This window comes from Notolabrus celidotus, chromosome 9 (genome assembly GCF_009762535.1).
Source record: "Notolabrus celidotus isolate fNotCel1 chromosome 9, fNotCel1.pri, whole genome shotgun sequence".
NCBI classification, from domain to species: domain Eukaryota; kingdom Metazoa; phylum Chordata; class Actinopteri; order Labriformes; family Labridae; genus Notolabrus; species Notolabrus celidotus.
The window spans coordinates 3,074,829-3,096,825 of NC_048280.1; the positions used below are offsets into that span (position 1 = coordinate 3,074,829).

General features: G+C 45.3%; 3 protein-coding genes across 3 annotated transcripts; all 3 read left to right on the top strand.

Moving 5' to 3' along the window:
• The first annotated feature begins 3,357 nt into the window (after window positions 1–3,357).
• Window positions 3,358–6,387, top strand: LOC117818549 (early nodulin-75). Its single transcript, XM_034691486.1, has 7 exons — window positions 3,358–3,374; window positions 3,461–3,513; window positions 3,657–4,108; window positions 4,733–4,897; window positions 5,849–6,057; window positions 6,154–6,223; window positions 6,305–6,387. Exons 1-6 carry the CDS (start codon window positions 3,358–3,360, stop codon window positions 6,200–6,202), a joined length of 945 nt encoding a protein of 314 aa, XP_034547377.1. The 3' UTR covers window positions 6,203–6,223; window positions 6,305–6,387.
• A 4,846-nt stretch (window positions 6,388–11,233) lies between these two features.
• LOC117818845 (adhesive plaque matrix protein-like) lies at window positions 11,234–13,762 on the top strand. Its single transcript, XM_034691951.1, has 5 exons — window positions 11,234–11,369; window positions 11,454–11,506; window positions 11,631–13,437; window positions 13,506–13,575; window positions 13,680–13,762. The coding sequence occupies exons 1-4, from the start codon at window positions 11,353–11,355 to the stop codon at window positions 13,552–13,554; spliced, it is 1,926 nt and encodes a 641-aa protein (XP_034547842.1). The 5' UTR covers window positions 11,234–11,352; the 3' UTR covers window positions 13,555–13,575; window positions 13,680–13,762.
• Window positions 13,763–16,108: 2,346 nt separating this feature from the next.
• LOC117818846 (putative cyclin-dependent serine/threonine-protein kinase DDB_G0272797/DDB_G0274007) lies at window positions 16,109–18,739 on the top strand. The gene is made up of 7 exons (XM_034691952.1): window positions 16,109–16,244; window positions 16,333–16,385; window positions 16,491–16,642; window positions 17,501–17,761; window positions 17,810–18,271; window positions 18,513–18,552; window positions 18,634–18,739. Exons 1-5 carry the CDS (start codon window positions 16,228–16,230, stop codon window positions 18,269–18,271), a joined length of 945 nt encoding a protein of 314 aa, XP_034547843.1. The 5' UTR covers window positions 16,109–16,227; the 3' UTR covers window positions 18,513–18,552; window positions 18,634–18,739.
• The last annotated feature ends 3,258 nt before the right edge of the window (window positions 18,740–21,997 follow it).

Here is a 21,997-nt window from a genome sequence, read left to right on the forward strand (position 1 = left end):
GGTGCGGTTTGCTAAGTGTCCTACACATACAGAGTGATTAAACAGGCCATGCTCATACATCACTTTTCTGGTCTTTTGACCAAGCGGCAACCTCCGGTCTACAAATATGAGTCACTTGTTGAAGTGCTAAAAACTGCAGTTCATCGAGGATCCACTTGAGGCTGGCTTCGTAAGTACTGGAAACCACATACACACTAATTCAAAAAAGCTGATCTTTACAGCAGAAATAAACATGTTTACAGCCTGGTTCAAAAGACGAGTGTAGTCTGGATAGCTCATTTCTCTATCGGCACACACTGTACGGTGGTTGAGTTTTTCCATTGAGATTACGAGTCTTCCAATGAGAGGCACAGCTGACTTGATTGACAGGCGGGAACACTGTAGCTGTTGGCTAGGAGGCTCAAAGCCCGCCTCTTTGCATCACAATCGCTCGACAGCAGCAATATGGCTCCCGCCGGTGATCGGCCTCAAGACAGAGCTTTAGAAACAGAGGGGTGACATCATGGATACTACATCCATTATTTATACAGTGACCCCTCAAAGTGCTCTGACTCCATATGTCCCATTCACTAATCACACCTTTTTTCTTACACTAATGTCAGATGATGCTATGTGAAGCATCCATCAGTGTTAACTTATCCCACATAAACACAGTCACCCCATTCCCTGGCGATGCCACTGGGAGCAGTTGGCATTCAGCGTCATGCCCAGAGACATTTTGGCATGTGACTGCAGGAGCTAACCTTTGCAGGACAACCAGCTCTTAGAGCAGGGGTGTCAAACATGCGGCCCGCAGGCCAAAACCGGCCCGCCAGAGGTTGCAATCCGGCACGACTTTGCAAAGTGAAAAAATTACATATTAGACATTAAATGCAAATTTTCAATAAAAGTAACTACTATTTTAAATTTGTCCTCTGAGGGTCGCATACAATCATAGTGCTGATGGAGCGCACCTGAACAGCACTTTTTCCCGGGACTTTTTTCTCAAAGTGAGAAAATAGATTACTTGCTGTTTGCATAATCCGGTTGAGATTCATTAAAGCTGCTGTGAGGAACTTTTGATTCATATCAATTTTGGCACCCCATTGTGGACAAAGTAATACCTCTTATCTTTTGTTCTGTACATGTAAAAGTAGTGTTTTCAACGAAAACCTCACCCTGCTGTCTTTTAACAGCCAGAATTATCACTCTATGTGATTATTTGCCATAAAAACAGCCGAAAAAGGGTGTTTTTAAAGCCAAATGTCAATCATGTGGTCTGACACCTACCCCCTCTGAGTGGTTTAAGGCATTAAAAATGACAACAGAGAAGGTATCAGTGTTGTTGTTTATGGTTTTGTTTGCTTTTGAAGGTCATAAAGAGGCATCAGTGTTAGTTTCAGTCTGTTTCTCAGCTGGTGAAAAACTCCTCATAGTGCCTTTAAGTCTTTTTAGAGCACTATTAAGATGATCCACTAACTACTAACACTAGCACAACACCCCTGCATACAACACTGTCCAGCAAGCAAACAGTTCCTTTCGGAGCTGAGGGGTCCAGGATAGCCAACTTTACCTTCTTCATTATTATAATCTCTCTGTTCTTTTGCAGTAAAAATTACACTCTGTGTCAGGTGAATTGATAACTTGTTTGGTGTGTTTGCAGCAGGTTTCAGTGCTTAAAGAGTAAAATGTTCTGCCCCACTATGAGACTCATCATGGAGAACTGTTTTTGTAGAAAGATAGTTGATTACATTTTCAGCACATACTTGTACTATTTTGCACTAAAACAAAGGGAAAAATGTAAAGTTGTCGTTATTTATAGGTTATTATGTTATGATTTTACTGGTCCGGCCCTCTTCAGATCAACTTGGGCTGTGTGTGGCCCCTGAACTGAAATGAGTTTGACACCCCTGTCTTAGAGTGTTTGTCCCTTTTTGTAATCACAGGTTATGACTGAATCAAGTAGGACCTGCTTCATTCAGGCAGAAATAAATAGGATCCAGTAAATGTGCTCTCTGTCCTGATAAAGGCTGAGCTCCACCTGCTGTTTAAATAAAGTTACTGCATTTAAAAAGGAACTGAATCAAAGACATCCTTTCACAGGGTAAGTGTTGAAACTGAAACTGAGGTACATTTTATATTATTTGTTTCAGCATGTACATAAATAATGAAAGCATGTGTGTGTTTGGTAGAAATCTGTAGGTTTTATGAAAACCCCTAAAAGGAACAACAAAAGTACTACAAAACCACCTCAATGTACATATCATTTTATGGAAGAGTGCAGAATTGATGTGACATGTAATATGAAGGATGTTGTTCAACTATTGTATGAGAAATTATTCTTTTTTTTTTTTTAAGTTAGGTTTTTGGGCTTTTTTGCCTTTAATGACAGGACAGCTGAAAAGAGGCAGGAACTGTGGGGAGTAGAGAGCGGGGGAAGGCATGCAGTACATGGTCGACCAGCCGGGAGTCAAACTGCGACCTCTGAGACGAGGACTATATCCTCTATACGTGGGGCGTTTGGACCGCTATGCCACCAGCGCCCAACGTCAAATGATTCTTAAAGTAACCATTGTTGTTCAAATCAAATATTTCTGAAAAAAGATCTTCTGGAGTCCCTGAGCTCCCTTGTCTCGTAGGTTCCTCCGAGTCGCTGCCGTAGACTGCCTGCTGCTATGAATGTGCCAGACTCCAGCTACTACTATCTGTCTCATCACTATCATCTCTCTCTCTCTTCATCTCCCTCTATCCCTCTCTCCAACACGGTCTCAGCAGATGGGTGTCTAACATGAGTCTGGTCCTGCTGGAGGTTTCTGCCTGTTAAAGGAAGTTTGTCCTTGCCACTGTAACTTGCTAAATGCTGCAAAGTGCTCTGCTCATGGTGGATTAAGATGAGATCAGACTGAGTCCTGTCTGTAAGATGGGACTGGATCTTATCCGGTCTTGATGTTGGGTCTTTGTTATTAATAGAAGAACATAGAGCACGGTCTAGACCTGCAGAATGCATCCTCATGCTATCTTATATTTTATGTCTCAGTAAAAAAGCAACAACAATGAGATACAACTGTATTATTAACACTTTGGCCAATGGTGATTCTACAGTCGTATGAACACCGCAGCCAAGAAGATGTAGAAAGCGAACTCAGATTCAGTTGGACACAGCTCATTACCTCCACCTGTTTCCAATGATCCAATCAGTCTTCTTGGGAGAGAGAGCTGTGATTGGCTGCATGTCAGGTTAAATTTATTGCTCTCACACACCTTGTCACTGCACCACTGTGGAAGGAGAACACTCTTTTGGAAGTGTTTGGTCAGCTGTCATCAGATAGAGGCTTTTTTTTTTCCACTTGCTGTTGTCCTTTTCCTCTGGCTGAAGCCATGGGACTTATTCTACGGTAACTTAAAGTAGATCTTTAAGCTCTCAATGTTGAAAATGTGTCTTAAATCACTGATTGTTGTGTTAACTTGTCTTCCTTTCTAGTGTGGTGCTGCTCTCGCTTCTGCTCATTGGGAAGCTTCAAGCAAACATTGAATGTAAGTTTATGATTTCACCCAAAGCAATGCTTGTTGTTCAAATGTCATTTCAAAAAAAGGAAAATCCTATTACGATAAGTATGATGACAATGCTTTTCAAAAATGGTCTCAGTGTAAATTTTTGTCTGGTGATTTGTTAACAGCTTCATATGATGGATATAAGCCTGTAAATCGGGACGTGCGCTACCAGCCTCAGGGTCCCAGCTTTAAGCCACAGCATCAGCCTCAGGCACCTAGATATCAGCCACAGCACCAGCCTCAGGGTCCAAGCTACAAGCCACAGCCTCTGCCTCAGCCTCAAGCACCTAGATATCAGCCACAGCACCAGCCTCAGGGTCCAAGCTACAAGCCACAGCCTCAGCCTCAAGCACCTAGATATCAGCCACAGGCACCTAGATATCAGCCACAGCACCAGCCTCAGGGTCCAAGCTACAAGCCACAGCATCAGCCTCAGACACCTAGATATCAGCCACAGCACCAGCCTCAGGGTCCAAGCTACAAGCCACAGCAGCAGCCTCAGGCACCCAGATATCAGCCTCAGGCACCAAGATATCAGCCCCAGGCACCAAGCTATAAGCCACAGCAGCAGGCTCAGGTTCCTAGCTACCAGCCCAAGCAGCAGCAGCAACAGGTTCCCAGCTACCAGCCCAAGCAGCAGCAGCAACAGGTTCCCAGCTACCAGCCCAAGCAGCAGCAGCAACAGGTTCCTAGCTACCAGCCCAAGCAGCAGCAGCAACAGGTTCCTAGCTACCAGCCCAAGCAGCAGCAGCAGCAACAGGTTCCCAGCTACCAGCCCAAGCAGCAGCAGCAGCAACAGGTTCCCAGCTACCAGCCCAAGCAGCAGCAGCAACAGGTTCCCAGCTACCAGCCCAAGCAGCAGCAGCAACAGGTTCCCAGCTACCAGCCCAAGCAGCAGCAACAGGTTCCCAGCTACCAGCCCAAGCAGCAGCAGCAACAGGTTCCCAGCTACCAGCCCAAGCAGCAGCAGCAGCAACAGGTTCCCAGCTACCAGCCCAAGCAGCAGCAGCAACAGGTTCCCAGCTACCAGCCCAAGCAGCAGCAGCAGGTTCCCAGCTACCAGCCCAAGCAGCAACAGGTTCCCAGCTACCAGCCCAAGCAGCAGCAGCAGCAGCAACAGGTTCCCAGCTACCAGCCCAAGCAGCAACAACAGGGTAGCTTTCATCCAAGGTCTCTAGGACCATACTACAACCCCCAGCAGCCCAGCTACCAGCCCAAGCCTCAGCCCAGCTACGAGCCCAAGCCTCAGCCCCAGCAGCCCAGCTACCAGCCCAAGCCTCAGCCCCAGCAGCTGGCTCAGGTTCCCAGCTACCAGCCCCAGCAGCAGGCTCAGGTTCCCATTTACCAGCCCAAGCAGCAGGCTCAGGTTCCCAGCTACCAGCCCCAGCAGCAGGCTCAGGTTCCCAGCTACCAGCCCCAGCAGCAGGCTCAGGTTCCCAGCTACCAGCCCCAGCAGCAGGCTCAGGTTCCCAGCTACCAGCCCAAGCAGCAGGCTCAGGTTCCCAGCTACCAGCCCAAGCAGCAGGCTCAGGTTCCCAGTTACCAGCCCAAGCAGCAGGCTCAGGTTCCCAGCTACCAGCCCAAGCAGCAGGCTCAGGTTCCCAGCTACCAGCCCAAGCAGCAGGCTCAGGTTCCCAGCTACCAGCCCAAGCAGCAGGCTCAGGTTCCCAGCTACCAGCCCAAGCAGCAGGCTCAGGTTCCCAGCTACCAGCCCAAGCAGCAGGCTCAGGTTCCCAGCTACCAGCCCAAGCATCAGGCTCAGGTTCCCAGCTACCAGCCCAAGCAGCAGCAGCAGGCTCAGGTTCCCAGCTACCAGCCCAAGCATCAGGCTCAGGTTCCCAGCTACCAGCCCAAGCAGCAGCAGCAGCAACAGGTTCCCAGCTACCAGCCCAAGCAGCAGCAGCAACAGGTTCCCAGCTACCAGCCCAAGCAGCAGCAGCAGGCTCAGGTTCCCAGCTACCATCCCAAGCAGCAGCAGGCTCAGGTTCCCAGCTACCAACCCAAGCAGCAGCAGGCTCAGGTTCCCAGCTACCAACCCAAGCAGCAGCAGCAGGCTCAGGTTCCCAGCTACCAACCCAAGCAGCAGCAGCAGGCTCAGGTTCCCAGCTACCAACCCAAGCAGCAGCAGCAGGCTCAGGTTCCCAGCTACCAACCCAAGCAGCAGCAGCAGGCTCAGGTTCCCAGCTACCAGCCCAAGCAGCAGCAGCAGGCTCAGGTTCCCAGCTACCAACCCAAGCAGCAGCAGCAGGCTCAGGTTCCTAGCTACCAGCCCAAGCAGCAGCAGGCTCAGGTTCCCAGCTACCAGCCCAAGCAGCAGCAGGCTCAGGTTCCCAGCTACCAGCCCAAGCAGCAGCAACAGGTTCCCAGCTACCAGCCCAAGCAGCAGCAACAGGTTCCCAGCTACCAGCCCAAGCAGCAGCAACAAGTTCCCAGCTACCAGCCCAAGCAGCAGCAGGCTCAGGTTCCCAGCTACCAGCCCCAGCAGCCCAGTGAGGGTTATGGACCTAGCACAGGGGATTCTTCAGGGTAGGATTTCATTCAAGTTATTGTATCAATTAATGAGTTGTTTCAAGTTGTAATTATTATTATTATTATTATTTTTTTTTTTTTTTCTTCATCTAGTATGGCTTGGACCAACTATGGAAGTCAAGATCAGCTTAGCCACAACTAGAGCTCTTGGCAAACACCAAAGGTAAAACCTGTTATGTAAGGGATGAATGCTCTGATGTTCAGGTTGCAATCAACAAACTAACCTTTGATTTTCTTATTTCAGAATCTTGGATGTTTCAAGTAATAGGCCTTTCTGGCTTAAGGCTTTTGACTCTGAAGATTTTTAAATAAAAGCACTTTGTATTACGTTGGTGTGGAAATGTGTTTATTGAAAAACTGTCTGCACCATCTCGTTTTGCAGAGTATTTTTCTTGAACCTGCCTTTTTTATAATTAAGCAGCATATGCAGACTGAATCTGGTGGTTCAAAAACTATTTATGAAGCGCAAACACTTTGGTTTTAGATGTTTGGCGATTGTAGGTTTTAAAGTAATGTGATATTCCCTCATGGCAATGACATTTGGTTGCCACATGGGGACCCATAATGCCTCAATATGTTTTGTGCCATGACTCATGCAGCCTGGTGAACCATACACTGGCTTGGACCAACAAATGGTCAAACTGGGAGCAATAAGTTTACTTAAAGGTGACATATCATGCAAAATGGACTTTTTAATGGTTCTCTACCTGAAATATGTGTCCCTGGCATGTCTACAAACCCCCCGAGAATTAAAAAAATCCATTCTGCCCCTGTTTTGATTTCTACACCTTTCTGTAAATGTGTGTGAAACCAGCCGTTTCAGACTTCCGTGTTTTTGTTACGTAACAACAATATCCGGTCTGTCACGGAGTCAGAGCTCGGGGCTTGTTCAGCCCATAGACTGTATAAAATACAACTCAACCCCTCCTCTGTTTTTCATTCCCTGCACACATGTGTGCTAACAAGGAGCTTAGGAGGGAGGCATGCTAGTTGTAGGCTGTCTTAATAAACACAAAGTTCGATTTTACTCCCCACATCTGCAGATTTGAAGATCTAGTGGATGATTTTTATTTGTCATGGAAAAGTGCTAGCGCTAGTTAGCATAGCCACATAGCTACATGTTCGTAGCTGTGTATCAAGACACACGTCTACATACTGATAAATAAAACAACAAGAAACACTAAATCTGTGACCAATCCTTCAGAAAGGTCCTGCTACAGGCGCCTCTCCGTCAGGATCAGATTCTGGATCAGATTCAGAGGGTTGAAGTAACGTGATCTGTGAGCAGCCGTGTATATTCAGCCAACATGTAAACATTAGATCAACGTGCTGGAGAGCCGAGGGCACATCCAGGAGGGGGCGTGGTCAGAGAGAAAACAGACTGTTCTGAGGAGGACTGATGAAGAGGGTTTTTCAGGCAGACCAAAATCTGATTTCAAAGTGTTTTTTTGAGCATAAACTTTAAAGACATGTTTTGGGGACCTCTTAGACCAATATATGTTGATGAAAAAAGCGTGATATCTCACCTTTAACTTTACCATTGAACTAAAACTGATGTGCTCGACATACAGGCTGTCACATTTTATAATATTGACTTTCTTGGTAACCTTGTCTTGTCTTACCTGAATTGAAATCTGACTACTTAAAGACAAACTGTCAGGTTTTTATTTTTATTTTTATTTTTTTATATATATTCTCAAACAGAAATTATCTGTAGGTTTATTTCAAATGGCTGGAAGTAATTTCAAACACCAAGGTACAAAACTACAACTGGGCTTTTTGAAAATCTGTCTTAAAGCTCCTGTGAGGAACTTTTGGATTGGGTTGATTTTGGCGCCCCTTGTGGACAGAGCAGCTCCTCTTACAGCTGATTTATTTTTGTATGTGGGTGTTTTCTGAAAACAAAATATCATCCTGCTTGCAGTGAAATGTTTCACTCACTGTGAATATTAAGTTACAAGGGCTGTTTCTTCATTGCCTTGTCTGACACCTACCCCCTTGGAGCGGTTGCAGGCATAGAAAATAACGGTAAAGAAATTATCAGTCGTGTAGCTGCTGGTCTCATTTTGTTTTGTAGCTCATGAAGAGGCATCACTGTGAACTTCAGCCTGTTTCACAACCAGTCAAAAACTCCTCACAGGAGCTTTAAGGTAAAACTGAAGAACATTGGACTTGACATTTCTTCAGAAGTCAAACAACAGGAGCCAGATAAATTTAAATGTCAAATTTGTTAGATGGCTACAAAGCAAGAAAAATTGGTTTTGTTTGTTTTAAAATGTGTAAGAGCTCAGAGATTCAAATTTTCCTGGAGTAACTCAATACCTTTAGGATACTATTCATTCAGGAATAAAACCAAAATAAGACAGAAAATGTGCTGTTAAAGATTAAGTAGTCTCAGAGTAAACATCTGTTCAGAGAGAGGAACTTCAAATGTCAACACTATCCTTCCCAACAAGATTTCCTCTTAGCCCCCACAACACAGATCGGTGTGTGCAGTCATGATAGAGCCGGACCATAGACTGTAAATAAAAATGGACAGCGTTGCTCCGTCTCTTCCCGTTGCACGGTTTTGAAGCCAAAAAAATCCGCTCCAGGGCGCCGCCATTGTGCAGCCCGAGCCTGTGAAGCCACAGAATAACATTAAATGATAAACTGCAAATCACTTCCTGACCCCCATCTGCATTTCGCGCCACTGCCACGCAACGGAAATGACGTCGTATGCAAACAACCTATTATATTATATCTTGGATTTGTGGATTTCTGTTCAAATTTCTGGTCTTTTCATGAACATTAAAACACTTACATAGTGGGAACACATCAGAAAATTAACATGTCATTTTAAAAAGCATTCTCAACTCTTGAAAGTCACCCAAATCAAGTGTGTGTAAGTGTGTAAGTGTGTAAGTGTTTAAGTGTGTGTGTGTGCGTGTGTTTGTGAGTGTGTGTGCGTGTGTTTGTGAGTGTGTGTGTGTGTGTTTGTGAGTGTGTGTGTGTGTGTTTGTGAGTGTGTGTGTGTTTGGGCATGTGTGTTTGGGCGTGTGTGTTTGGGCGTGTGTGTGTGTGTGTGTGTGTGTGTGTGTGTGTGTGTGTGTGTGTGTGTGTGTGTGTGTGTGTGTGTGTGTGTGTGTGTGTGTGTGTGTGTGTGTGGGCGTGTATGTCTGTGTGTGTGTGGGCGTGTATGTCTGTGTGTGTGTGGGCGTGTATGTCTGTGTGTGTGGGCGTGTATGTCTGTACGTGTGTGTGTGGGCGTGTATGTCTGTGTGTGTGGGCATGTATGTCTGTGTGTCTGGGCGTGTATGTCTGTGTGTCTGGGCGTGTATGCCTATGTGTGTGTTTGGGCATGTATGCGTGTGTGTGTGTGCATGTATGTGTGGGCATGTATGTGTGTGCGTGCGTGTGTGTTTGGGCAAGCATGTATGTGTGTGTGCGTGTGAGTGTGTGTATGTGAGTGCGTGTGTGTTTGGGCATGTATGCGTGTGTGTTTGTGTTTGGGCATGTATGCATGTGTGCGTGTGTGTGTTTGGGCATGTATGCATGTGTGCGTGTGTGTGTTTGGGCATGTATGTGTGTGTGCGTGTGTTTGTGAGTGTGTGTGCGTGTGTGTTTGGGCATGTATGCGTGTGTGTTTGTGTTTGGGCATGTGTGTGTGTGTGTGTGTGTGTGTGTGTGTGTGTGTGTGTGAGTATGTGTTTGGGCATGTATATGTGTGTGTGCGTGTGCATGTAAAATCCTCTCAGCCTCACTCAGCTTTATTCTTTCTGGAGTACAGAAATTGGTTAAACACAGAGGTATGTAGTCCTGCTGTCCATTACAAAGGACACTGAATAAAAGTTGTGTTTTGAAAGGTTTAAAATTACTGTACATTTGTGAAATCTTACTAAATTGAGGTTAAGACTCTTACATTGAAGAATCGATTTAATTATTAGCAAGGGAAACATGATATCTGCAAAATAATGATCCCTCACCTCCTTTGGTGCCATAAAATGTGGACGTTGAGATTGCAGCCATTTTTAAAAGAAAGTGAATGAGCTCTGTTGGCCACACTCTCACAATTGAGACATCATTAGAAGGCCAGGATTTTTACAGATTGCATATATGGGGCTTAACCTAGATGGAAAAAAAATGCATGTCCTCCACAGAGGACAAAAATGAATTGCCAAGTCTCAGGAGGTTTTGTTTGCATATGGCGTCATTTCAGTTGCGTGGCAGTGGCTCGAAATGCAGATGGGGGTCAGGAAGTGATTTGCAGCAGTCGGCACAGAAACATAAACACAAGAAAAAGGTATGCGTTTTTTACGGTGTCCCTAACCAGAACTGGAGATACATTAGGTGTTAAAACTCACCACAATAAAATAAATGAATACGATAATAAGACACTAAAAGATTAAACCAGTAAAATAAACTAAGATGTTACACTAAAAGAAAATACAGCGGTAAGTAAACAGAATAAAAACATTAAACGCTGAGAGTTAATCTGTAAAAATCATAATATTAAAAGATCTAATTAATAACTTAATGAAAAATTAAATAATCTACCATACATTTTTTTTAAATTATTTAAAATTAGAATTAGAAATGAACTGAATAAATGATATAAATGTCTACAATAATTTAAAATAAGAACGTATTTACTTAAAAAGTGACTCAAAATTGAACTAGATAATAAATAAAGTAAGATGGAATAAGACTCAGTTGAAAGTGAGATTAAAAAGGTAGGTCTTGATGGTAAATTATAATACATGACTGATTACCCTGTTTGCTCAATTAATAAAATGTTAACATTTTATGTCTTCAAGAGCTCACCATCCGGTCAGGGTTGGGAAATAAAATTAACTCTGATGGTGTGTTTCTGCCACTAGAGGGATCCAGATGACAATGAAATCAAGGCTGTCTTTGGACTTAGGCAGTGTTGTGAAAAATACAATATGTATGTTTTATTGGTTTGTATTTGATTCATGTGAAAGTACTTGCTTTTAAATGAGGAATATGATGAAATTAAATGATCTGAGGATTGCACAGCAGCTTAAAAAAAAAAAGCTAAAGGCTGGCTAAGATTGAATGAAATCCCTTGTCTGCACATGTGCTTTGTGATGAACACACCTCGTCACCGTCCACCTGTGTCCAATCAGGGGAAAGCTCTATCATTGGCCGTCGAAGCATTTAAAAAGATGCACTACATCTCCTTGCAGCTACACTGCTGTGGAAGGAGGACGTGTGGCTGGTTGTATTGGGTCAACTGTTGTCAGAGAGAAGCATTTCAGACTGCTCTTGATCTTGAGTACGGCTGAAGCCATGGGACTCATTCTACGGTAACTTTTGCAACATCTTTATTCACTAAACTGTTCTTTGACATCGCTTAAAGTGACAAATGATTGTTATATTTCATATTTCAGTTCAGTGATTCTATGGCTGCTGCTTATTGGAAAGCTTCAAGCTAGCGTGATATGTAAGACTGATTTCATGCTTTCAGATGCAGTAAATTCATTAAATTGTCATGATGATATCAACACTTGGATTTTATAAAACAAAAAGAACTATTCTTATTAACTTTGTTACACTTTAATCCATAGCACCAGATCAGGGGTATGAGCCAGGCAATTGGGACATGAGCTATGAGCCCCAGGTTCGCAGCTACAAGCCCCAGCAGCCGGCTCAGGCTCCAAGCTACAAGCCCCAGCAGCAGGCTCCAAGGTACCAGGCCCAGGCTCCCAGCTACCAGCCCCAGCCCCAGCAGCAGCAGCAAGCTCCAAGATACCAGCCTCAGCAGCACCAGCAGGCTCCCAGATACCAGCACCAGCAGGCTCCCAGCTACCAGCCCAAGAAGCAGCAGCAGGCTCCCAGATACCAGCCTCAGCAACAGCAGGTTCCCAAATATCAGCCTAAGCAGCAGCAGCAGGTTCCCAGATACCAGCCCAAGCAGCAGCAGCAGCAGCAGGTTCCCAGATACCAGCCCAAGCAGCAGCAGCAGCAGCAGGTTCCCAGATACCAGCCCAAGCAGCAGCAGCAGGTTCCCAGATACCAGCCCAAGCAGCAGCACCAGCAGCAGGTTCCCAGATACCAGCCCAAGCAGCAGCACCAGCAGCAGGTTCCCAGATACCAGCCCAAGCAGCAGCAGCAGGTTCCCAGATACCAACCAAAGAAGCAACAGCCTCAGGCTAACTTTCATCCAAGAGCTCAGGGACCTTCCTACAAGCCTAGGCAGCCTGTGTACCAGCCCAAGCCTCAGCCCCAGCAGCCTGTGTACCAGCCCAAGCCTCAGCCCCAGCAGCCTGTGTACCAGCCCAAGCCTCAGCCCCAGCAGCCTGTGTACCAGCCCAAGCCTCAGCCCCAGCAGCCTGTGTACCAGCCCAAGCCTCAGCCCCAACAGCCTGTGTACCAGCCCAAGCCTCAGCCCCAGCAGCCTGTGTACCAGCCCAAGCCTCAGCCCCAGCAGCCTGTGTACCAGCCCAAGCCTCAGCCCCAGCAGCCTGTGTACCATCCCAAGCAGCAGCAGCAACAGGTTCCCAGCTACCAGCCCAAGCAGCAGCAGCATCAGGTTCCTAGCTACCAGCCCAAGCAGCAGCAGCAACAGGTTCCCACCTATCAGCCCAAGCAGCAGCAACAGGTTCCCAGCTACCAGCCCAAGCAGCAGCAACAGGTTCCCAGCTACCAGCCCAAGCAGCAGCAACAGGTTCCAAGCTTCCAGCCCAAGCAGCAGCAGCAGCAACAGGTTCCCAGCTTCCAGCCCAAGCAGCAGCAGCAACAGGTTCCCAGCTTCCAGCCCAAGCAGCAGCAGCAACAGGTTCCCACCTATCAGCCCAAGCAGCAGCAACAGGTTCCCAGCTACCAGCCCAAGCAGCAGCAACAGGTTCCCAGCTACCAGCCCAAGCAGCAGCAACAGGTTCCCAGCTTCCAGCCCAAGCAGCAGCAGCAACAGGTTCCCAGCTTCCAGCCCAAGCAGCAGCAGCAACAGGTTCCCAGCTTCCAGCCCAAGCAGCAGCAGCAACAGGTTCCTAGCTACCAGCCCAAGCAGCAGCAGCAGGTTCCTAGCTACCAGCCCAAGCAGCAGCAGGTTCCTAGCTTCCAGCCCAAGCAGCAGCAACAGGTTCCCAGCTTCCAGCCCAAGCAGCAGCAACAGGTTCCCAGCTACCAGCCCAAGCAGCAGCATCAGGTTCCTAGCTACCAGCCCAAGCAGCAGCAGCCCCAGCAGCCTAGCTACCAGCCCCAGCAGCCTAGCTACCAGCCCCAGCAGCCTAGCTACCAGCCCCAGCAGCCTAGCTACCAGCCCCAGCAGCCTAGCTACCAGCCCCAGCAGCCTAGCTACCAGCCCACTGAGGGTCATGGACAAGGTCCCATGGCACAGACTGAAACTGCATCAAGTGCAGGGGTTAATTCAGGGTAAGTATGAATTACAGTAATTGTGTTAATGAGTCATTTCAAAGTTCTAATGACTTTTTCTTTTCAAGTATGACTTGGCCCAACTATGGAAGTCAAGATCAGCTTGGCCACAACTAGAGCTCTTGGAAAAGACCAAAGGTTATATATTTTATTTTTTTAGATCTCTTCTCAATTTAAGGGATGAGTGCTTTGATGTTCAGGATATCAACAAACAAACTAACCCCCTGATTTTCTCATTTCAGAATCTTAGAGGTTTCAAGCGATGGGCCTGACTGACACAAAGTTTGAACCTGAAGATTTTAAAATAAATGCTCTTTGTATTAAATCTGTGTGGAAATGTGATTTATTTTAAAGTGACTGCACCATACAGCTTTTGGTTTTTGCAGAGCATTTCAATTTTTTTGGATCCTTTGAACTTTAAATTAGGCCTCCTATATGCCTTGGTGACTTTGGCGTAAATTCTGCTTATATTGACTGTCAAGTATAATTGGAATGAAGCAAGTTTAATCACTGGGTTGAAAAGTAATTAATTTCCTTGATGCTACAACACTTCCTTTCCACACATTGAGCCTTCTAGTCAACAGCTATGTGTTCCCGTCTAGGAGTCAAGTCAGTCATGACCTTTATTTGGGCAAAAACTTGTAATATTAAAGGTGACATATCATGCAAAATGGACTTTTTAATGGTTCTCTACCTGAAATGTGTCCCTGTCTACAAACCCCCTGAAAATGAAAAGAATCCATTCTGTCCCTGTTCTGATTTCTCCACCTTTCTGTAAATGTGTTCTGAAACGAGCCGTTTCAGACTTCAGTGTTTTTGTTACGTCACAACAATATCCGGTCTGTAACAGGAAGTCAGAGCTCGGAGCTTGTTCAGCCCATAGACTGTATAAAATATAACTCAACCCCTCCTCTGTTTTTCATTCCCTGCACACATGTGTGCTAACAAGGAGCTTAGGAGGGAGGCATGCTAGTTGTAGGCTGTCTTAATAAACCCAAAGGTCGGTTTTACTCCCCACGTCTGCAGATTTGAAGATCTAGTGGGTGATTTTTATTTTTCATGGAAAAGTGCTAGCGCTAGTTAGCATAGCCACATAGCTGCATGTTTGTAGCTGTGTACCAAGACACACGTCGACATACTGACAAATAAAACAAGAAACACTAAATCTGTGACCAATCCTTCAGAAAGGTCCTGCTGCAGGCGCCTCTCTGTCAGGATCAGATTCTGGATCAGATTCAGAGGGTTGAAGTAACGCGGGTCTGTGAGCAGCCGTGTATATTCAGCCAACATGTAAACATTAGATCAACGTGCTGGAGAGCCGAGGCCACACCCACTTCATGAGGGGGCGTGGTCAGAGAGAAAACAGACTGTTCTGAGGAGGACTGAAGAAGAGGGTTCTTCAGGCAGACCAAAATCTGATTTCAAAGTGTTTTTTTTAACATAAACTTTAAAGACATGTTTTGGGGACCTCTTAGACCAATATATGTTGATGAAAAAAGCGTGATATGTCACCTTTAATATCTTCTGAACCATCACGTTAGAAAAAGAATCACCCTATGTACAGTGTGTCCCGATAGAGAAATAAGTGACTGAAGCTGTTTTTTGAACCAGGCTGTAAACATGTTTATTAATGCTGCAAATATCGTCTTCTTTGAATGGGTGTCTATGTGGTTTCCAGTGTTTCTGCAGCCAGCCTCAAGTGGATTCTCAATGAATTGCAGTTTATAACACTTCCACATGGGCTTCATATTTTGAGACCGGAGGTTGCCGCTTGGTTCTAACATCCCTTGTTAGTTTCTGCATTGTCCTCTGGTCTTCTTTTCTCTGCTGGTGATCGGTCAGCCATTAACCATGAATCTAACGTTTTGTGCTCTCCCAGTAAATTGAGAGTTGTATAAATAATGTCCACCAACACCATCGCTAACATTTTTAATATTTTGTTAACAGGAAGACTTTAAATCATAACCATTGTAAATTAATTGGACTCCATTGATTTGATACAAGGTGTGTGCTCTGCTATGGGGTTTTAACCAATCAGAATCAAGTATTTAATTTGGGGAGGGGAGGTGATTAGTGTGAATGATGAATCATGATATTCACTAAATTGCCCTGGTTGCTCAGTGAATCAGCTTTTGTCTTGAAGAGCTCACAATACTTTGAGTATCTTATTTTAATCTACTACAGTCAGTGGCTGAAACAAACTGTCACCCTGAGATAGTGTGGGATTAAGATGAAACTATGATGGTGTGTTTCTGCCACTAGAGGGAGCCAGCTGACATCAGAATCCAGGCTGTCTTTGGACTGAGCAGAGAAACGTTTGAGGCAGTGTTGGGATGAAATGTACCGGTGCAAAGTAGGTTAAAGTTTCTGCAATCCTTAAAGGTACAAACCAAATCTGCTGTTCAGATTTACCTCAATAATTGGGCAATAATATGTAAAAAAAAAATTTGATTCAACAACAATTGATGACTTAAATTAGATGCACGAGAAAATCTTTGCTATAAAATTCTTCTTCTCTCATTTTAATGTCGATACATACTGCCACCTACTGTGCTGAACAAATCCCTTGTCTGCACATGTGCTTTGTGATGAACACACCTCTTCACCTTCCACCTGTGTCCAATCAGGGGGAGCTCTATCATTGGCCGTCAGAGCATTTAAAAAGATGCACTACATCTCTTTTGTAAGTGCACTGCTGTGGAAGGAGGACGTGTGGCTGGTTGTATTGGGTCAACTGTTGTCAGAGAGAAGCATTTCAGACTGCTCTTGATCTTGAGTACGGCTGAAGCCATGGGACTCATTCTACGGTAACTTTTGCAAAATCTTTATTCCCTAAACTTTTCTTTGACACCGCTTAAAGTGACTGAGATAATGATGTCATCTTTCATATTTCAGTTCAGTGATTCTATGGCTGCTGCTTATTGGAAAGCTTCAAGCAAATGTGAAATGTAAGTGATTTCATACTTTAAGATGCAATAAACTCATTCAATTGTGTCATGAAATTGAAAAGAAGAAATAACTTAACATTAACACGGTAACAATTTAATATATAGCAACATATCAGGGGTATGAGCCAGGCAATTGGGACACGAGCTACAAGCCACAGGCTCCCGGCTACCAGCCACAGCAGCAGCAACAGGTTCCCAGCTACCAGCCCAAGCAGCAGCAACAGGTTCCCAGCTACCAGCCCAAGCAGCAGCAACAGGTTCCCAGCTACCAGCCCAAGCAGCAGCAGCAACAGGTTCCCAGCCACCAGCCCAAGCAGCAGCAACAGGTTCCCAGCTACCAGCCCAAGCAGCAGCAGCAACAGGTTCCCAGCTACCAGCCCAAGCAGCAGCAACAGGTTCCCAGCTACCAGCCCAAGCAGCAGCAGCAACAGGTTCCCAGCTACCAGCCCAAGCAGCAGCAGCAGCATCAGGCTCCCAGCCACCAGCCCAAGCAGCAGCAGCAGCAGCAACAGGTTCCCAGCCACCAGCCCAAGCAGCAGCAGCAACAGGTTCCCAGCTACCAGCCCAAGCAGCAGCAACAGGTTCCCAGCTACCAGCCCAAGCAGCAGCAGCAGGTTCCCAGCTACCAGCCCAAGCAGCAGCAACAGGTTCCCAGCTACCAGCCCAAGCAGCAGCAACATGTTCCCAGCTACCAGCCCAAGCAGCAGCAGCAACAGGTTCCCAGCTACCAGCCCAAGCAGCAGCAGCAACAGGTTCCCAGCTACCAGCCCAAGCAGCAGCAGCAACAGGTTCCCAGCTACCAGCCCAAGCAGCAGCAGCAACAGGTTCCCAGCTACCAGCCCAAGCAGCAGCAGCAGCAGCAACAGGTTCCCAGCCACCAGCCCAAGCAGCAGCAGCAACAGGTTCCCAGCTACCAGCCCAAGCAGCAGCAGCAGCATCAGGTTCACAGCCACCAGCCCAAGCAGCAGCAGCAACAGGTTCCTAGCTACCATCCCAAGCAGCAGCAACAGGTTCCCAGCTACCAGCCCAAGCAGAAGCAGCAACAGGTTCCCAGGTACCAGCCCAAGCAGCAGCAGCAACAGGTTCCCAGCTACCAGCCCAAGCAGCAGCAGCAGCAGCATCAGGTTCCCAACTACCAGCCCAAGCAGCAGCAGCAACAGGTTCCCAACTACCAGCCCAAGCAGCAACAGCAGCAACAGGTTCCCAGCCACCAGCGCAAGCAGCAGCGGCATCAACAGGTTCCCAGCTACCATCCCAAGCAGCAGCAACAGGTTCCCAGCTACCAGCCCAAGCAGCAGGAACAGGTTCCCAACTACCAGCCCAAGCAGCAGCAACAGGTTCCCAGCTACCAGCCCAAGCAGCAACAGCAGCAACAGGTTCCCAGCTACCAGCCCAAGCAGCAACAGCAGCAACAGCAGCAACAGGTTCCCAGCTACCAGCCCAAGCAGCAACAACAGCAACAGGTTCCCAGCTACCAGCCCAAGCAGCAGCCTCAGGTTCCCAGATACCAGCCAAAGCAGCAGCAACAGGTTCCCAGCTACAAGCCCAAGCAGCAGCAACAGGTTCCCAGATACCAACCTAAGAAGCAGCCTCAAGCTCACTTTCAGCCAAGGTCTCAGAAGGCTCAGGTTCCCAGGTTCCAGCCCAAGCAGCAGCCTCGGCTTCAGGCTTACCAGCCTAAACCCCTGCCCCAGCTTCCAGTGCACAAACCCAGGCCTGGACCCCAGCTGCCGGTGCACAAACCCAGGCCTGGACCCCAGCTGCCGGTGCACAAACGCAGGCCTGGACCCCAGCTGCCTGTGTTCAAGCCCAAACCAGGACCCCAGCTGCCAGTGTCTAAGCCCAGGCCACGACCCCTGCAGCCAGTGTACCAGCCCAAGAATTGAGTAAGATTTTGCAAAGGTCTCCGGACTTGTGGTTACATTTTGGGTATTACTTGATTTTATTAAAATCTGGACATCATGGGCAGCTCTGCCTCAAATTAAACCCAAGATTTACTGTCTGTGAAATTCATTTGAGGAATAAATGCTTGTTTTCATGCTGCAACTTGACAACTATTGTTGTATTGCATTGTTTCGTTGCATGTTCAGAGGTTAATGTGTCCTAATGACGTTTTTACATTTCTAGATTATGTCTCCATTATGACTGCAAAGCCACAGCTTGAGGGGTAAGTGTTGTAGTTCCTGTTCATTCTACTTGCTTCTAAGAATCATGGTCAAACCCATTAATGTTTTATTGCTCATTTCAGGCATTGGATGATTCAACTGATGAGCTCCGTGGAAGTAAAGCCCGCACCATGGACAGCCTCTTGGGAAATAAAATGGAATAAATCTTAACTGTTTGAGTGATCACAATGTTTGTTTTTTTTATTGTTTGGGGTTGAATATAGATTTTACTGTGCAGCACCATATGCCAAAAAAGGTTAATGGACAACTTTTGGCTAACTGCTTCCTCAGAAGACTGACGGATATGGCTTCTTAGAACAAGAGTTAAACTTTTGGGACACCCAGTGTGAGGTCTAAAAACCAACTGTTGGCTGCAGATGACCATTTATAGTGCTTGACAGCCATCCAGATTGAGGAGTGTATAAAGGCTATCTCTTTCTGCCTATTTCACACTTTAAATGTACCTTGTGTGCAGTTCAAATCTCATTTCAAAGTATTTGGACTATTATATTTGACTTAAAAATGGAAACCAAATGCCTGGTAAGCCCAGAAAATTGATTTAAAACCTACAGATGTTGCTTTCTTTTGGAGAATCTGTGAATAGAAATCATGTAAACTTCACTAAGAACTCCAGTGTTGTGTTTTAGAACACAGTCAGTCCATCCATTGCTTTTCATTTGAGTATTGAGGCCAAACCAAGATGACTATTGGGCATTTAAAAGTTGCTAAAGTGGTGAAATAAAACCAGATATCTCAAATCCACTTTTCCTATGACAAGTAGTCATGAAAGCTTCCCTCTATGACAAACTTGGTGTGTTCTCTATGGAAGGCCACTGTTAAAAATACACTCTGGGGGCGCTGGTGGCCTAGCGGTCTAAGCGCCCCACATACAGAGGCTACAGTCCTCATCGCAGGGGTCACCGGTTCGATTCCCGGCCGGTTGACCATTTCCTGCATGTCTTCCCCCACTCTCTACTCCCCATACTTCCTGTCTCTCTTCAGCTGTCGTATCCAATAAAGGCAAAAAGGCCAAAAATATAACTTAAAAAAAAAAAAAAAATACACTCTGGACGGAAAGTAGAAGTCGGGAGTGACACGTGGGAAAGGGGCTGTAGGTTGGATTGGAACACATGCGAGCACCTGAAGACTATAGCCTCTGTACATGGGGTGTGAGACCCAACCACCAGGCCACACCAGAACCCTGTTCAGTCATAATTTCTACACAGATCTGGCTCCAGTAACCCAAAGCATTCAGGAACATGACATATCTCAGGGATGCAACAAATCTGTGGTAGAGCCGGTCGTCTCTCAATCTGAAGGTTGGTGGTTTGATTCTAGGGCCTGCAGTCAACTCTGTAATGCTCCTGGTAGCTGTTTGAATAGGATTAGTTTTGACTGAGAGATGCTACATAGAAGCTTCTGCCTTCAGTGTATGAATGTAGTGGGAAGCTAGCATGCTGGGACTTAACTGCCCACTCTGGACTGCCCAGATGCCTGTATTGGAGCCTTTGTTGTATTATTTGGGCCATAAATGATGTAACTTAATTATTATAGCCTCTTAAGCCTCACCTACATTGTGTCATAGTTGAAATCAAAAGTTTAAAAACTGTGGCCTACATTATGCTAAATGGATTCTGGTGTGAATGGACTCTCCCAGAGGAAAATTTTACTGCTCAAGGCTTTCTCTTCTAAGTCTCATGAGACAAAATTGAGATTCTCACTTCAGCCTCATTCAAATTTCAAATTCTCATTGGTTTCTCATTAGTTTCTCCTAAAATTCACTAGGAGAAATAGTTGAGACCATGACATGAGTCTTATTTGAGACTTACATGAGAGATCTCATTAATGGCTAATTTTCTTCTTTTTTAAAAAATATATTTTTGGCCTTTTTGCCTTTATTTAACAGGACAGCTGAAAAGAGACAGGAAATGTGGGGAGTAGTGAGCGGGGGAAGAGCAGGAAATGGTCAACTGGCTGGGAATCGAACCGGCGACCCCTACGATGAAGACTGTAGCCTCTGTATGTGGGGCGCTTAGACCGCTAGGCCACCAGCGCTCTAAAAGAGTCCACCCCTTTAATCATAATAATCTGGCTAAATCTGGTCAGCCCTTTTGCGGCCCATATTTTAAATAAATGGTCGGTCATACCTGTTGTATGAAATCTCTATCTTTTGCAATTTCTCTCAAATCCACTAAATCTTTGTGAAGTTGTTTTGTTCCAAACAGACTTGTAAAGGAATGACCATACTGTGAAGTCAAAGAAGAGATCATTTGACATCTAAATAGCTGATCTTGAAGTGGTTCAAATGTTTTAATGAGAATTGTAAGTTTGTGGACAATTACATTGAAATCTTAATTTTGCAGGGCACTATAAATGTTCATGGAAAGATGAGCTCAGGCTCTTTCTTTGCTCCATCTGAGCTCAACTTGAGACTCAAAAACTGAGTCTGACAAAAACAAATGGATGAGGTTAGATTGAGAGAGCTCCCTGATTTCTCCACCTGAGCTCAAAAGGAGTCACAACACTTGAGAAATACCTGAGAACCATTTCAGATTCTGACCAGATCTCCTTTTGAACTGAAAGGGAGGCTAAGCTGAGTCTTTTTGCAATTTTTTTCTGAAGGCAAGAATGAGAAACAGGAGACATAAGCTATAGTCTCATTTTGCTTTCAAACAGATCTCATTGTTGTCTAGGAGACAGAAATGAAACACTTTTGAGATCTCCTCTCTAAATTTATTTTCCTATGGGCTATGCGGTTTGAAGATTTTACTCAACGTCCATATTTCAGAGTAAACTGGAAAGGTTTAAAAGGTAATTTAGCCACAACTACAGTGCCTGGGAAGGGCAATGCAAATTAACAAAGGATGAAACACTTTGCAAAGTTGGAGACAAATTTACATTTTGGAAAACAATTTTTTCATCTTATAAAACAAAATGACATTAAGCACTTTATTTTTTAACTTTTTTTTAATTTTAATTTTACAGCTTTAACATAAAATACGAGGAAAAAAAATAATAATAAAGAATAAATAAAGGTGAAAAAATAATGATAAAAGTTTGATAAAAATAAACATATACACAAATAGAAATATATATACAAAAATATATAGACATACAAACATTCAAAATGTCCAAATCAAAACAAAAAAGAAAACAGCAAACCATACAAAAACATAAGTTAGGTTAAACCAAATTTTAAAAATCAATAAAGAGCCCATGCTGCCACAACCTACCACACTACTTACATTCCACATTCATTTCAGCCTGCTCTAATTTGGAATATCTGAAAAAGTAGATCTTTGAACATATTCAAGAAAGGGGCCCCAGACCTTTACAAACTTATTGGACCTACCTAAGAGACAGAATCTTATTTTTTCTAGTTTAAGATAAAATAGTACATCACGAATCCAGTGTGTATGGGAGGGGGGTGTAGGAGATTTCCACTTC

Bases quoted from the DNA above. Each gene is read 5' to 3' on its own strand.
- LOC117818549 (XM_034691486.1), top strand. The intron at 4,109-4,732 runs GTTCCTAGCTAC...AACCCCCAGCAG, and splicing joins AGCCACAGCAGCAGGCTCAG to CCCAGCTACCAGCCCAAGCC. The intron at 4,898-5,848 runs GTTCCCAGCTAC...CCCAAGCAGCAG, and splicing joins AGCCCAAGCAGCAGGCTCAG to CAGGCTCAGGTTCCCAGCTA.
- LOC117818846 (XM_034691952.1), top strand. The intron at 16,386-16,490 runs GTAAGTGATTTC...TTTAATATATAG, and splicing joins GCTTCAAGCAAATGTGAAAT to CAACATATCAGGGGTATGAG. The intron at 17,762-17,809 runs GTTCCCAGCTAC...CAGCAGCAACAG, and splicing joins AGCAGCAACAGCAGCAACAG to GTTCCCAGCTACCAGCCCAA.
- LOC117818845 (XM_034691951.1), top strand. The intron at 11,507-11,630 runs GTAAGACTGATT...TTTAATCCATAG, and splicing joins GCTTCAAGCTAGCGTGATAT to CACCAGATCAGGGGTATGAG. The intron at 13,438-13,505 runs GTAAGTATGAAT...TTTCTTTTCAAG, and splicing joins AGTGCAGGGGTTAATTCAGG to TATGACTTGGCCCAACTATG.